Below are 17,091 nucleotides of genomic sequence, written 5' to 3'. Positions count from 1 at the left end.
TGGAAAGCAAATCATTTTACACTTCACAGTAAAACTCTGCCAGAGACCTGAAATTCCACCTAGTTTTAGCCTGCAGTGCATTACAATTTAAGATCGCAAGAATTGTGGAAAAGTCTCTCATGTTTTTTCTCAATTTTGAGGCTGTTTCTTTTCATGAAGCTGTGTAATTATGGGCCTTGGGGAAACCAAAGGGTCCCCAATCTCCATTGTGGCAGAAGCTAACACGACAGTTGTTGGGAGAAGAGTGGAAAATAAATCATTGGGAAATTGGATTCGAAATGGGATTGAACATAGTTGAACAGAGCCATAAAAATGATCCACTTCATAAATCGGGTGGACAGTCGACCAAGACATGCAGCAAATATGTCTCACAAGAGATCTTCTTGGCTTCAAAATTTATGCACAACAAAATCACAAATGGTTTGGTTATGTGTGCTACTTTGAAAGGAAACCTTTCTGTGCACCGCAACCAAATATGTGTAACACCTGCGCATGTCATGTCAGTGCTGTTTCCTTGCAGTTTCTATCACATTTCTTGCTCGATTTATTTCGTGAGACTGTTGGACTAGACATTCTCTACAGTAATGCCTTTTTCGTGACATCAAAAGATCGCACACCATTAAAAGAACGAGCTTGTTTTGTTGTGTGAATGTTGAGATGACTGTGTTGCACAGGTTTTAAGGTTTGATTCTTGTGAAATAAGCAGTTGATTCTGAAACAGTTTTTCAGATACTGAGAAAACAGACTTGAGAAGGGAAGGTAACAGTAATAAAATAAAAAATAACCCTTACATTTAATGCAACACCTTTCACATTGAGATGCCATCTCAAAACGTTTCACAGGATTATAACAGAAGCTATATTATATAATATAATACTTAACAGTAGATTACATACTATTTGACGAGGGGCTGAAAGGTAGAGGTAATTATTTTTAATTATACAGTAGTTATTTAGTCCATCGGTGGTATTAACATGGTGATAAATTTAGTGTTTCCTCTTCGGGTCTTTTTTTAAAGAGTTCCCATTCTAGGTCTAAGGCCTGCCACCGTGTAAATCCTTCTCCTCGAGGATCAGAATCTAAACAAAAGGAAATCAACATTTCATAGTTATTGAGCAAAGCGGAATGAGTGTCCAGTACGTCTGGACAGTGCGGTGCTCCACTGACATAATGTGCTATTGGTACCCGAACACATCGTTAAAGCGTGTTAGACTTACCACCAAGGTTACGTGAGGTGACAGTTATCATATCATGAGACATTCCACTCACGTCCATATTCCAGGCAGCCACATTTCTCTCCCACCCCCATCCCAACCCCTCGCCGACTTCATTCAAACATCAAGTGATTTCCCCCTTTCCTGCCCTCATCCTTCCTAATGCCAACCTCCAGTTCGGGTCCAAATCCAAAACCTGACTGTCCAGTGCCTTGGGCCATCCTCCCGACATGAAAGATGCAGAACAAATGTAATTTGTTGTTGTCGTTGATTGCATCAAAGCCACTTGTTATATTACCTGTCTGTGAAAAATCGGCTTAGCTCAACTTTACACGTGTCACGTCTGCCCTTGGGACGTCCTCCCGACATGAAAGGCGCTCTATAAATGTAATTTTGTTGTTGTTGTTGATGTAGTGATGATTATCACATTTTGTACCTCGCCTATCACCCGCAATAACTTGCTGACAACATGAAATGAATATAAACTTGTGGACAGTTTTGAATACTTATCTATAAATCTTTGGACAGCTTAAAACAATGCACTTTTTAATTAAAAAGTAATTAAAGCTGCAATCTGGTACAGAGATTTGTTTCACGGGCTGTCAATCGTTTTACTATAAATCTGTTCTGCTTGGTTGAGACATGGTTGTTACTTGCAGATTGGGTCTTGTTATTCATTAATAATTAATACATAGCTATGAACCCAATATGTTCCAAGGGTTTGAAGCTGCAAGAGTTGATTGATGTTAGCGATGCCAGCAGTGTAGCTGACGTCTGTCTAAGTACAGCAAATATTGACGCAGAAGTTATTTTTTAGATATTGTTTGTCACTGCATGTTGTTAATCTGTAGACTCTCTGTGCATGTTCCGTGCAATTTCGTTGCTAATTGTTGGAAGACGCGATTAATTATCCTTGCATTTCCTGTAGATACGAAATGTCAAAACACCTCAAAGCACTTCACGCAAAATTGCTGTCAAGTGTATTTGGGGGCAAAATGAATTTTGCCATTTTGCACTAAACAAGGTCATTCAAACAGCCACAAATTGACTGATGAATTTACCTGGAGGATTGTTGGTAAAAAATACTGGAAGAAACTCCCTTCTCTTTTCAAACAGTACCATAGGATTTTTAGTATACACCTGAACAGGCAGACAGAGGTTTAATGTTTCTTATGAAGGGAAGGCACTTCCAACAATGCAACACTATCCTGGTATTGCACTAAAATGGTCAGTCTAGACTGTGAGCTCAAATCCCTGACATGGGGCTTAAAGTCACAAGAGTTTCTCCGGTGTCCTGGCCAACAATCCCCCCAATTAGCTCCACGACTGATTGTGGCACACTGCTGTGTGCAATTGGCTGCCGTGTTTCGCCCACAAAATATACAGTCAGTTCATTTTGCAGTATATTCTGTAAAGCGCTTTGAGAGGTCTTGAAGACGTGATAAGGCGCTATATCAAATGCAAGGATTATTAGTCGCAGTACTATTACGGAGCCAGAATGACGGCCAAATTCGAACAATACTGAGATAATAAAAATAATCCTTGCAAACAGTCATGGATTGAGTGATCAAATTATTATTGTTTTTTTTCTTGAGGGATTATTATCAGGTTTGTGGAGTAAGGAAACTTGCCCAAGGTTTCGCCCCCCGGGAATCGAATCCAGGTCTCTCACTTGCGAGGCGAGTGCTCCAACCACTGAGCTACAGGACTCCACAATATGAACAATGCTCCATTTTAATTACATGCTGTTTGAGTTAGCACACATACTCATACTATACTTCATTGTATACTTATGCAACTGCAACTGTATTTTATTAAGCAACTGCAGCTTTCAGGGATTTAAAGCAGTCCCTGGTGGAATTGCAGTCTTTCCAATAAATCGAAAATGTGCTTTAAAAGCTGAACTGAAAGCTTTCTTTTTCAATTAGCGACTTGAAAATATATACTGCACATCCAATCTGTCACGCCTGGCAATAAGAGGAACTGGATCTATTATTGGAGTCTTCTGGGGAAATAGGACAAGTGACGACAGTTATTTTCCTACTAATCAAGTAACACTCAATGCTTCCAGGTCCAAATAAATCTGATCAAAAGCTAATCGCCTTTGCTGCTATTTCATGATGTCCTTGTGAATTAAACGGAGGTTTGCTTTTTGTTTTCCAGTGAGTTTACGGGATCCTGGTAGACATCCACTTTTAGGATCAAACAGCAATTTCTCCTCATCTTAGAGAAATCCCAGTCAACAGGGTGATATCAAGATGAACAGGGACAGGTGTAAGCATATGGGTTGATTTAAGAACATCTATCAGTTGCATCACACATTTTTAGAACAATGAGCTTCGGGTGTAATTATTCAGATTAAATTTTGATTGATAGTTTGAAGAAACTGTTCAAAAGGAGTTAGTGTGTTTCAAGGTGGACTATATCAGTGACCAGCTTTATGTTGGATCACCCCTGACTTTGTATTTTTAATGTCAGCCTGTGATCCAGTCACATCTCCAGAGATAAATGACAGCTCTATAAATAATCAATCACTCCAAACTTTACATTACCGTAGGTCAGTTGACACTGGACTAAGCAGTTTTCGGGTGGGATCAGTTTCTCCATTTATGAAATAGCTCTCACTCAAATTCCATGATGTATGTGCACCCCCCGAACGAAAGATGTTCACACTGCTGTCCTGACAGATTCTCTGTCAGACATCAGGTCTTGAACGAGAGCTAAATTTCTCTAGTTGAAGGACAAGACTGAGGCCCTGCTGCTTGGCTCCCATCAGCGCCTCCTTACCTCAGGCGTTGACAGCATTACTATTCGTGGATGCACTCTCCAGCTCACTGAGCCAGCACAGAAGCTTGGTGTCTTGTTCTACCCTCAACTATCTTTTAAATCCCATAGCCGTGCCTTGACCCGTTCTGCCTTCCCCCAGCCTCCCAACATTGCTCAGCTCCACCACTACCTCTCCCCTCAGGCTGCCGAGACCCTCGTCTGTGCCTTCATCACGTCCAGGTTTGTCTATGCTAACTCCCTCATCTTCGACCATGCCATCGGCCACCCCCCCTTCCCCTCCCTTATCCCCCCTGACCTCAGCTTGGGCCTGAAATGCTGTACTCTGTCCAGCGCCTTGGGATGTCCTCCCGACATGAAAGACGCTATACAAATGTAACCTTGTTGTTGTTGTTAGTAAATTGGTAAATTGAGAGATCGAAGTAATTTTTTTTTGCAATGTAACACTGCAGATGCCATTTGAATACCTGCTCGTTATGGATCCCAGCATCCTGCAATGTGACATCTGACCTCTGTAGCAGCCTGGTCTCCTCGTTCGAATCTCTCTTCCATAGACAAATCTCGTTTTGAACATCGAGCATTTTCTTTATCTCCATTTCAACAAAACCTGCTCAAAGGAAACCAGTATTTTACCAGCGTATCGAGATGATTTTCGCAAAGTAAATAATAATAAGACTCTTTGCATTTTTAGCAACTGCGACGTTCACATCAGGAGGACATCCCAAAGACCTTCACTGGACATGCTGTGGAGTGGAGTGTCTGTGTAGATGTGGGCAATTGAAAAATCACAGTCTTTCCTCACAATGACCTTGTCTGCAATTTAAGCTGTGCAATGGCATTACACAAATAGCCAAGTTTCATTATATATAAACGGGCAAGATCAAAAGGATTTCCTTAAAAGATATGTAAAGCTTGTGCCAGACCTTGTTCTTGAGCTTGTTTGTGTTGACGAATTTATTGTCCATTGCTTTGTTGATCAGGTCTGTTTCCCTCACCGGTCATTTTATTGTGGGATGACAGGAGGTGGAGGGGAGTGGGGATAGACCTTGGTTCATACTATTCGTCTCTGAGATCAGGTTCGAATCCAGAGGAGAATGGTGTGATGAAAATTTACGAAATCAACTGCCCACAATTTGGGGCGCAAGGACACCTGGTAAAAGATTCTAAAAAAAAAAGTTTGATACGTTTGACCTTAAAATTGCATCACGTTGCAATTTGCAGCTTAACTCATCAAAAGCTTTCTCGTTCAAAGGTTTCCCATTCAATCTTCAAAATGTAAGAAGGAAAACAGAATGAAGATTTTACTAAAAAGGATTACCAAAGCACCAGGAAAGAATCAGTGAATCATTGAATAGTTGCATGGCATCTCATCATTTGTAGACTTGTTAAACTTGCTAAGTAATCCCACCAAATATGGCATAAATCCACTCCTAGTAAAAGAAGTCAATACATTCTGTAATCCAAATGAAGTAATATTCCACATTGAGGTACAGATTTGTTTAGCTTAATATTATAAATTGCCTGTTTTTTTAAAAAAATCAATTTATTTATAGTAATAATACTTGCATTTCATATAAATGCAAGGATTATTATATAGCGCTTTATCACATCTTCGAGATGTCTCAAAGCATTTCACAGAATATACTGTAAAACAAATTGACTATATTTTGTGGAAAAAATGCGGCAGCCAATTGCATACAGTAGTGTTCCACAAACAGCTGTGAATTTAGTGACCAAATTATTATTTACTTGTATGATTTTTATTTATTTATGTGTTTTATTTATTTATCTGTGTTTCTTATTTACTTATTTTTGTTTTTATTTACTTTTGTTTTTATTTATTGTCTTTGATTTTATTTATTTATCACACGTTTGCTTCTGATTTATAACGGAAAGTAAAGAATAGTGGGTTTACCAAAACCCAAACCAAAAAAAACTCAATACAGTCTGGGGCCTGGGTGACTTATTTGCTTTAAGGCATCACTGGCGAGTCAATCATTTGGTTAACACCACATCAGAGACCCCACAGCAATAACTGGCGGAGGCAGAACTGCTGAGCTGGATTCTACGCACCACATAGATGTTCCTCAAAGTTGTTATGACATCAGAACATCGGAATACAAAGTTATTTCCATTAAGAGAGAACTCACTCTGTTGTTTCTTAAGCGCTCGTCTGTCCTTGCTAAGCAAGCAAAGCTCCTTCCATTTCCTCATATCTCGCCTTTCCCCAAAACATAAATTCAAAAGCTCAGTAATTGTTAGTCCATAAAGAGCAGTGGATGTGCCTCTGGAATCAGTTCCTCCCTCCGGTCATAAACCTTTCAATCTATTTCTGTGCCCTGATTGAATCTCTTAAATGGTACCTTGGGTAATCATAGGACTCAGTCATAATAATTTTGTTTATTTGGTCAAATTTCCTGTTTTTAAGCAATTTGGAATGATTACACAGTTGTTTTTGAACCAACAGACTGTTTCAAAAATAAGAATATGGAGCATTTGTCTGGTCTGTAATGTGGTGTAGAGATACAAGAGCCTCCAATAGGGCAACAGCTTCAACAACAACTTGTGCTTCTGTAGCTCCCTTCACGAGGGGTAGAGTCCCGGAGCGCTTGAGTAATTACTGGCTGCCAACAGCACACGGGGTTCAAGTTCAAGATCTTAGAAAGTTTGAAACGCAAAAGATATTTATATTTTACAATACTAAATAATCCTTGCGTTTGATGCAGCACCTTTAACATCAGGAGGACCTCTTGAAGTGCTTCAAAGGATTTGCTGTGAAAGGGCACTGTACTTTTTATAAGCGTGGTTTGTGTATCCTGCAGGATTTCGTTTTTGTTTAATATACTGAGCAAAGTTTCCGCTCAAACAAACAAACAAACAAACAAATAAATAGGCTGTAAATCTACCAGCAATCAACTAATATTAAAAGACATCAACAAGGTAACGTTCAGGTTAAGACTCTTTGTCAGGATTGAAATGGTGGCCTGGCAAAACCCTGTGAAAGGTAGAAGGAGTCAACTTGGAATTAACTTGGAATTGGCCCTGGAATTAAACATTCGGAGGAAACTTTCCAAAATTGATAACGTGCCCATCTTTGATGGCAGCACAAGAGTTGCTGATCAATGAGGAAAGATCTTTGTAGATTTCAAGAGCACAAGCAATTATAGCAATAATCCTTGCATTTGATGTAGCGCCTTATCAAGTCTTCAAGATGTCTCAAAGCGTTTCACAGACTACACTGTATTTGAACTCTGGAGACACCTGCGGTCAATTGGGTGTATGGCCAATCCTTCATATCCATATACAACTTATGAATGATGCATCTGCAATATGATTCATCTTACCAACGGAATCAGTTGTTCTAAAGTGACTGAAAATCAAAGGGTTTGTGTCATTATATCTGTACAATATCAGCTGAATACGCTGGCCCTCTTCTCTCAGAAGTTCCTGGGAGCTCTCTTTGTTTTGCAGCTGGAATATCAAATACATAAGAACATCGCATGGTTACAAACTACAAATGAAACAAATCATTTCCCTCTCACTTCATCCATTGGAACCGCGCAAATGCACAGATAGAAATCACACAAACTCTGTTCATGAAACAAGTAATGATGTATGATAATAATAATCTTTGCATTTGATGTAGCACCTCATCAAGTCTTCTAGATGTCTCAAAGTGCTTCACAGAATATACTGTAAAGTGAATTGACTGTATGTCTTGCGGACTAAACGTGGCAGCCATTTGCGTACAGCGGTGTCCCACAAACAGTTGCGGATCAAGAGACCAAATTATTATTTTTTTTGAAAGAACTATTACCCCGGCCAATCGACTAACAACCCCGTTCCTACTTCTGCTAGGTAAACAGAGGCTTATCGAGTAAGGAAACTTAGCCAACAGTTTGCCCTGCCGGGAATCAAACCCAGGTCCTCTCACTTGCGAGGCGAGCAATCTGACCACTAAGCTACAGGACTCCATAAATGTTTGATGTACCAGCCTCTCTTTTTTCCCCCTGATGATTTCATCAGTACTCCCTGAAGCAAAAGTATGTACGCTGAAGTTTAATCTCGAAAGAATTATATAGGGTATTGACTTTCGGTAATAGTTATTCATAGATTCATAGAATGTTACGGCACAGAAGGAGGCCATTCGGCCCATTGAGTCTGTGCGGCTCTTTGACAGAGCAAGTCACTTTCACTAACCCCAATCACCAGCTTTCTCCCCATAACCCTGCAAACCCGTTTTCTCCAGATACCTATCCAGTTCTCCCTTAAAAGCTGTTATCAAATCGGACTTCACTACCTTTTCAGGCAGATCGTTCCAAATTCGAACAACTCGCTGAGTGAAAACATTTCTTCTCACCTCCCCTCTGCTTCTTTTGGTAGATATCTTAAGACTGTGACCACGGGTCACAGACACACCTACCAGCGGAAACAGCTTTTCCCTATCTCGCCTGTCGAAACCTTTCTTGATCTTGAAGACCTCTATCAGGTCCCCGCGTAACCTTCTCTGCTCTAATGGGAAAAGTCCTAACTTCTCCAGCCTGTCCTCATAGCTAAGGTTCCCCATTCCTGGTATCATTCTCGTGAATCTCCTCTGCACCCTTTCCGGTGCCTTAATGTCCTTCCTGAAGTAAGGTGCCCAGAACTGGACACAGTACTCCAGCTGAGGCCTAACCAGTGTTTTGTATAGATTAACCATAACCTCCCTACTCTTATACTCTATGCCCCTACTAATAAAGCTCAGTACACCAAATGCCTTTTTTACTGCCTTATCTACCTGCCCCGCTACCTTTAATGATTCACTTACTTGAACACCCAGATCTCTCTGTACGTTCACTTCCCTTAAGATTGAGCTACCAAGTCTATATTGCCTCCTATCATTTTTCCTACCTAGTGTATCACCTCACACTTATCCACATTGAAATCCATCTGCCACATGTCAGCCCATTCCACCATTCTGTGTATGTCTGCTTGCAGTTGGTTACAGTCCTCCTCACTATTTACTACCCTACCTAACTTTGTATCATCTGCAAACTTGGAAATAGTGCTCGCTATGCCCAAGTCCAGATCATTAATATATATATATGGTTATGGTATGGTATGTCAATTGGCAAAGGGATGCAGTTTCATTGTGGAAATGATTGACATCTAGTGGAACACCTGCGAGCTTTCCATTGCATGTCAGAATCTTTTCAAGAAGAAACCCTTCCTGTATTATGGGATAAAATCTGTGGTATTCCTAAATGCATTCCTTTTCTTATTTGAGGAGCGTTTTGAGAAGCACGAGCAGGTGGAATCCCTCTGCAAGTAGGCAATTTGCTCTGCTGAAGGCAGCAATCTTACTTTCTATGCTTTAGACCTTACAATGGACTCTATAATGTTCTTTGCGTAATTGTGTAAAAATCTGGGCTCTGCTAGGCGAAAAAAAATAATTTTAGTGTTTGGCCCAGAGACGGCAGGTCAAGGTCACCAAGTTCTGAAGTTACATTTTTTTGGCCTGGGATTTTAGCCTCTCCTTGACTCCTGGGAAAGCAAAATTAAAAAGAAAATACAGCCTCAACTCAGTGCAGTTTCTGTCTTGTTCAATGCCCTCACACATGGTAACTGCATTATCTGCAGCTGTGAAGGGAGCTTTTATCAGATACTAGGAAATAACGCTGCTTATAATGCAATAAAGTGTCAATACCAAAGTCCAGAAATATGACGCAATGATTATACAGTATTTAGGTCACTGTTAAATCTGACCTGTAGAGTAAAGTTTTTTTTAATGCAGAAAATACTAATGTTTATCGTGTTACTTAAATCCGCCCATTAATGATTGCTTTACTCAGTTTATTAGTCGTGGTGTCATGATCTACCACTGCCGGATTGAATTGCAAGTGGAAATATGAATTAGAGATAAATTATCCTACATTTTGTCACAGTCGTATTTTTTAAGGTAACATGTTCAGGTAACATTACTCCGCAAAGGAGCAATTTATATTTTCTCTACTAATTCGACTGAAGACTGCTGTTTATGGAATTTGCATTGAAGACATCAATGCAGGAATCGTCTTGGAAGCCCAACAATGTGGACGGGCTCAATTACTCCAACACAGTTGAAATAACACGATTGCTTCAGCCGCCTGGATTAACCTCTGCAGCTTCATTGATATTCATTCAGTTGACTCACACCATTAAAAGCAGTAAATCTGCCAAGCTATTTCCCCTGATGATTTCATCAGTATCCGCTGAAGCAAAAAAAAATAATCACAGAGCAACCACAAAGACGGACAGTTAAACAGTTCATAAAATGTGATTTTATAAAAGCAGAACTGATGGTCAGACCTCCTCCTTGAAGTGATGAGCACTTGTCTAGACAGTGAGAGTACTCATCTGACAGAACAAAGACTGTGAAGCATCACAGAGAAGTTATCTGTTCACAACGACTTCTCTGCATGACATGGATGGGTGTTTCATACAGTTTATGTCACTGCTTCCTTTGTAAACAAACACAAAGGCTTGCCCGCTGAGCGATGGTTTCAACAAGCTTGCTGTTCGCCAAAAGTAAATAAATAAAGGTGAAATTATCAAAAATCCCATTTTGGCATAAATGATTTGTGATTTTAAATCCAGTTCAACAAATGGGCTACGTGGAATGCAGAGAATCGTGTATTTTTGTATTATATCTCTATAAGTATCCGCGCTCTATGTACAGGATTCACAAGCTATGGGTTTGAGCTCAAAGAAGAGATCACTTTAGGCTTGTACTTAACGCAGTTAGTGAGACAGCAAATTGCAATGAAATAGCTTGTATAATCATGCAGATATAAAATAATCTATTAACAGTTTTTGTGTTTTAAAACATTTACTAGGAACAAATAAGTGATCTGCCACTTGTGTCAAAGGTCCATAACTCCTGCGCATCATAACTGCTTTGTGCGAGTCGTCCCACTTATTTATGTCACCGCTGTTTTGTCACTGATTACAAAGCTGCTAAGGTTAAAGGTTAAGGCACAAGATCTACAAATGACCTTATGAATAATTGGTTGAAAAGGGGCAGGTGCACATTGTTTTCAACACTGAAAGTCATCAATGAAAGAACAGCAAACCTACTTTAGGAATAGGAGACTTCTTCATTCTGCTGTACATATTCAGCAACTTGGTCCATGGAGAGAATGACATTCTTATGCTGGTCTCCTTTGGCTTATCTAAAAGTCCAAACACAACAACTTGCATTTATATAGGTACAGTGAGGTCTCAGAATGCTTTAATAGAACAACCGTTATGTGCACCTTAAAATATTGAGTGGAACGAGATGTAGATTAAAATAGTAGATCGGGGCAACATTTAAACACATCGTTCAGAGATTTGTTCCTTTCAGATGTTAGACCTGCTGCTGGTTAAAGGTTATAGACTAACGACAAGATTGGTTGAGAATGAAGCAGGTCCTTTGGCCCATTTGATCTCATCCTTCCAGAATATCCACCCTACCGCCTTCCCGTCAAAACATCAAGATTTGTTTTAATAAGTCCTGTGTCCTGGCCTCAACCACCCTTCCTGGCAATATGTTCCAGTCATTAATTGCTCTCTGGGCAATCAGAAACTTCCTGATGTCTGTCCTGAAATTCCTTTTTTGCAACCCTGAATCTGGCCTCTTTTGTTCTGCTATCTTAGCAACGTGCTATACACTGACACAGGCACTGACATGTACATTGTGGTCGAACAGGAATATTGACCTTTGCTTTAATAATAATATGCACAAATAAAGCAGCAAACCAGTCTGCTATTTATGTTAACAAGCGAGTGCAAGAAACAAAGAGTATTCAATTGTTAAATGCTTGGGATGATGCCTCCAAATGCCCAAGATCAGAATCTATCTAACATGAGGAGATGAGACTGTATACTGGTCTTTCTTTGCCTAGGAGGCAACACAAAATGATGAGTTAAATGATGATGTTGAGTCAATATTAATTCTGAACTAGCTCTGTGTCTGTCTTGGTTCCTCTCCACACCCTTGCAAATAGCTTTCCTAACATCAGAGCCATTATGATCATTAAATACTGTAAGGGAAATTGCAAGACTGCTGAAATTGTAAATTTAAGCACATGGGAAAAATTAGGTTACTGTTGTTGGCAGTAATAAAACACCCAATTATTGTCAGCAGAAAAATATTCCTCCAGGTCACAAATATTATTATCATTATTAATAAATGGAAGGAATTTTCATAGAAACTAATTGTGGATGCACTTTAATATCTTGTCCCCAGTATTCTGATTCTGTTTTCCAGCTGGTTTTTTTTCATTCTCACTGTTCTTTTTAAAAGAAAACTGCAGATGTATTAATGAACAAAATGCCGAAACACAATATGAAAGAACACATCCTTGACAAATGTTTCATACCTCTTAACAGAGATTCACTCTCATCCTTAGCATTATGGAAATCTAGTAAGGACTCAGCTGAATTGACAGATATATTGTGTTCTTCCACATGCTTAGAGTTTGGGCTTGTCTTGACCTTCAAACTGGTTCTGGTAGATAGTAAAACAAATGCATGTTTGTCAGAATGGAGGCACACAGAAGATATCTCATCACTAAAACAATAAGTGAGGCTAGTTACTTAGTGTTTCCCTAGAGCAGTTTTTTTTCAAACAATAAGTCAAAGTAGGATCAAAACCTTTTTTTGTATCTGAATAGGTTTCAGAGAGGCTTGAGAGGTGTTTGAGAAATGAACAACAATCTTATTTTTAATCAAAACGAGATATTCAAAAGAAAGAAGCAATTCAGTATTCCATATTTTTATTAGTTAGATGCTACTGAAGTCCTAGCTTCCAAACTGAGATTGAATTTAAGCATTTTCCAAAATTCTGCAAGATCTTAAATTTCAATACAAAGGTCTCAAGGCTAAAAGCGTTGGGAGATGTCAAGCATCCTGTCTATTTGTACAGTGAGGCATGTCTGTCGGTGATGTTCATCTTCTTAATGATCTTTGGGCTTCCTTATAGCCTGTGGTTTTTTTACTTCAAACAAAATATGACAGAATTTTTCTCCCCCCCCCCCCACCCACCCCCCACCTCCTCCAATCCTGGGATTGGGTCATAAACAATTTCACATGGAAAGTTATAAAATAGGGAATATAGGGCTTCAAAGTATTTGGTTAGCACAAATAAAGCTTTTTTTTTGCTATAACTGATAAGACTGATAAGATTGTGATTTCACAGAGAAAATATTACACCTTAAAAAGAAAACACTTCATGTCACTTTAAGGATTGTACAACAAAGAACAATGCAATAGGAAATATATTTCAGCCATATGAATGCTGTGATTGTGAGTGAATTATGCTGGAAATCTGCAGTAAAAACAGAGAATACTATAAATTCACAGTGTATCCTTAATTGCCACACAGCATGGTTACCTCATCTCTATATCCTGTATAACTAGTCATATATTATTATTGAGAGAACATTTCCTTTGGCATACTGAAACAGTGCTCTCAACACAAAATGCGAACTTGTGACACGTGTGAATTATTGAGTGATTCTCACTGGTAGAAAAAGATATAACCTTTCCTGATTCTCCAGGAAATAGATTCTGTTAAGAGGAATCTGAGCAGGAATCTGCCAAAAGACTGTAGTTAAGAATCTTCTTCATTCTTTCAATCCAAAGTATCTCCTGCTTATTGTTGCAGAAAATAAGCCTCATATAAATCATTGGGGTCAAATGGGAGATACATCAATTATGGGGTCACAGCAGGTGAAGGATAAGAATTTTGCAAAAGGATATCAACTAAAGGTTGGCTTTGATTGACAGTAATGGTATCCTGGCGTACAGGATTTAATGTTATATTCCACCAAATTAACCCTACTAATGGCACTAACCAATTTCAGTACCAAACTCAGTCAATGCAAGAGTAGTAGGGATTGAATCACTTCATTGATCCAACCGACTAGAGTTCCTCTGGTGTTAGACATTGTCCTTTTTGATAGTTATTGTACTAGAGCCTAAACTTGTGGATTTATATTATTAATACTAATAATAATCCTTGCATTTGATATAGCACCGTATCACGTCGTTGACAAGTCTCAAAGAGCTTCACAGAATACTGTATCCTGCAAAGCGGATTGACGGTGTATTTGTGGGTGAAATACGCACAAATACACCTTTCCTGACCCACCTCCCGACCTCCTCAACACCCCCCCCCCCACCCCCACACACACACACACCTCATCTGACCATTTATGAAACTAACTAAACTTGGAGCTTCTGTGAATGAGATATCCATATGTTGTGAATCAGGTGTACATTGATAGACAACTTCCTCATTGTTCCACAATTATATTCCCCCCTTATCCCCCCCAAAAAACATTCATTTTATTTGTAATCGATTTTATAAAGTGCTTTGAAACTTTCATTTCACAAGAAAGATGTTATCTAAATGTAAATTGTGTAGATCATTGGAGGCTGTGATCTGAGTGGAGCGTGTCCAAAGTCAACCTTACAGTTGCCAAAGAGTTTCATTCATTCAATCAGAATTGGGTTCAAAGGAACTAACAATGAAAGGATAAAGTGCTCCACCCTTCCTCTTAGAAAAATATTGCATTTCCAGCTACTTACTTGCTTTCTCTCCCAGGACTGTACTCATGCCATCTGGAGCATGTATCTATTGGGTCTTCCACGGATTCAGACTTGATCTGTAGATCTTTCGGTGGAGATATTGGATTTTGAAGTGAATCAAAGACTTCTATCCCCTTGCCAACTCTTTCAGGAGAAGGAAACCTAGCCTCGAACATCAGTGGCGTGTTTGACTTTGGTGGCCGTGTGTTAGGTACGTTCGGCATGAAAGCTCTTTCGGGCAACACCTCCAGTTTTTTCAGATCTTCAAAAAGTGCTTCTTCCCTGCCACTTAACGCTGTGTCGACTAACGGGAGCGAGTCTCCGGCGGCAGATCTCGGCATTCTCAAATCTTCCCAATTTTCCAGAGCCAACTCTTGCATCTCAGAGTACCTGGCTTCCTCGTTGGACAGCAAATATTTCCGTTTGTTGAGGTTATGAAAGACAATGGGGAAAATCTGAAACATGTTGCCTGATGCAGCCAGCGATTTGAATCGGGCTGGTGTTCTCTTTCGGTTGGTGTCGGAATTTGCCAAAAATCCAGTTACCGGTTGGCAAAACGGGTTCCAGTTCTGGAACATTGCTAACAATGGGAGAAGAAGGCGGGCGCTTCGAAAATAAACAGCACCAAGTCCCCTTTCCTTTCCTGTCCAACGTGATCGGATGATCTGCCGTTTCACTTTCCAGTGGTCGAGGTTCCAGTTTTCATTCCTTTCGCGAAATAAAATGAAAAGAACTGGCCATGTAGTTTCGCCCCAGTAAATATGTAGTCAAAGTCACCTTGCAGTGTGCTCTGTGAAGCGCTCTGAGGCTTCTCAAGCGTGCATTAATAATAATAATACTTGCATTTGACATGGAGCCTGATCACGTCTTCGAGACATCTCAAAGTGCTTCACAGAATATACCGTAAAGGCGCTATATCAAATGCAAGGATTAGTATTGCCAGTCTCCCCAGCTCCACCATGCGCAGGGTCCAGTTGATCCAAAATTCCATCGCCCGCATACTCACCCGTACTAAACTCCGTACCTCCATTACACCAATTCCATCCCTTTCGCCGAACAGATCCATTTCAAGATCCTCACATTCGTTTTCAAATTTCTTCATGCCCTGGCACCTGCCTACTTCTCCGACCTACTCACCCCCCAACCCACAGCCTGCTACCTCCGCTCGACTGGCTCCGGCCTCCTGCATGTCCCTCGTGCCCTCTGTTCCACCAGTGGTGGGCCGCGCTTTCAGCCACTATGCCCCGAAACTCTGGAACACTCTTCCTGTATCCCTCTGCCTTGCCCCTTCCTTCCCCATCTGCAGGTCGGGCCTGAAGACCTTCCTATCAGGACAGTGCCTACGTTCACCTCCCCCTCCCCCCGGCTTAGCGTCGTGCATCGCGCTGTCAAGCGCCAGTCTTTCCATTTTTGTGACATCATTATTTGGATATGTTCACTAATATGCACAACGTACAATGATTTATCAGTCATAGAGTTTGCGAGCGAGGCTGACACTCCAGTGCAATGCTGGGGAAGGGCTGCATTGTTGCAGGTGCTGCCTTCTCTTTGACCGTGCCTTCAGCTCCCCTCTCGACTCTCTACCCCTTCCTCGCTCCCTCCCTTCCCTCCCCTCACCCTGACCATTTCCCCCCAATGCTCGGGTCCTGACCCAACCGTCCAGCGCCTTGGGACGTCCTCCCGACGTGAAAGGCGCTGTATAAATGGAATCTTGGTGTTGTTGTTGTTGTTATTGTCCTTCGGATGAGACGCTAAACTCAGGTCCCATCTGCCTGTTCAGGTAGAAGTCAAAGACTGCCCGGGACTATTTGAAAAAAAAGAAAGAAGGTTCTTTTTTTCTGGTATCCAGGCACCATTTGAACAGAGAAAGAAGTTCATCTTTCCCCAGGATCCTGGCTGACAATTCCCCCAGATACAACTTGTCATTCACTCCATGGCTGTGGGTGAGACGTTGCCGTGCGCAAATCGGATGTCCGCAAATTCAGTCGTTACGCTGCGCGCAGTGCAATCCTGTGAAGCAGTTCAAAGTGTCTAAGCAGTTTATTCGGGGGACGCCTCGTTGCCCCCCCACCCCACCCCCCCCCCCACCACCCCACCCCCCGCCATAAATGAGCGAATCGCTGAGAATGGCATCCGAATGAAAAGGACAGGTGTGATAAATATGTCATAATAACAATAATAGCAATAATAATAATAATAATAATAATCCTTGCATTCGATACGGCGTCTCAAAGCGCTTCAGGTAAATTGAGGTCAATCCGACAAAAAAAAAATAAAGGAAGTGCAGCGCAGAAGCGAGAAAAAAAAAAGAGTTTTCATTCCCAACCCCTCCCCCCCCCCCCAAAAAAAAAAAAGCAAAAGCAGGAACAGACTGCAAAGGCAATGCAGTGAAAATCACAGATCCTTAACTCTTTGTCTGGCACTATTGCCATTAAATATAGAGCAGAGTGGGGGGGGAGGGGGGGGGATTGGTGCTCCCCCTACTGGCGCCGAGTGCTCA

At 40.7% G+C, this 17,091-nt stretch overlaps 1 protein-coding gene across 1 annotated transcript; it reads right to left on the bottom strand.

Annotated features, from left to right (window-relative positions):
* Positions 1–843: 843 nt before the first annotated feature.
* Positions 844–14,945, bottom strand: LOC103179114. Its single transcript, XM_007894216.2, has 6 exons — positions 14,592–14,945; positions 12,380–12,507; positions 11,094–11,188; positions 7,343–7,469; positions 4,466–4,605; positions 844–1,079 (listed from the first exon to the last, which is right to left on the bottom strand). Exons 1-6 carry the CDS (start codon positions 14,930–14,932, stop codon positions 1,035–1,037), a joined length of 876 nt encoding a protein of 291 aa, XP_007892407.1. The 5' UTR covers positions 14,933–14,945; the 3' UTR covers positions 844–1,034.
* Between the last annotated feature and the right edge of the window lie 2,146 nt (positions 14,946–17,091).

The sequence above is a fragment of the Callorhinchus milii genome, unplaced genomic scaffold (genome assembly GCF_018977255.1).
Source record: "Callorhinchus milii isolate IMCB2004 unplaced genomic scaffold, IMCB_Cmil_1.0 Scaffold19, whole genome shotgun sequence".
NCBI lineage: Eukaryota > Metazoa > Chordata > Chondrichthyes > Chimaeriformes > Callorhinchidae > Callorhinchus > Callorhinchus milii.
The sequence above is the reverse complement of the archived record's forward strand: the minus strand, read 5'-3'. Positions and strand labels throughout refer to the sequence as shown.

Coding starts and splice junctions, on each gene's coding strand:
- LOC103179114 (XM_007894216.2), bottom strand. CDS start 14,932: ATGCCGAGATCTGCCGCCGGAGACTCGCTCCCGTTAGTCGACACAGCG. Junction 11,189..12,379: donor GAGTGAATCTCTGTTAAGAG/GTATGAAACATT, acceptor TTGGACTTTTAG/ATAAGCCAAAGGAGACCAGC. Junction 7,470..11,093: donor AGAAGTCTCCTATTCCTAAA/GTAGGTTTGCTG, acceptor TTGATATTCCAG/CTGCAAAACAAAGAGAGCTC.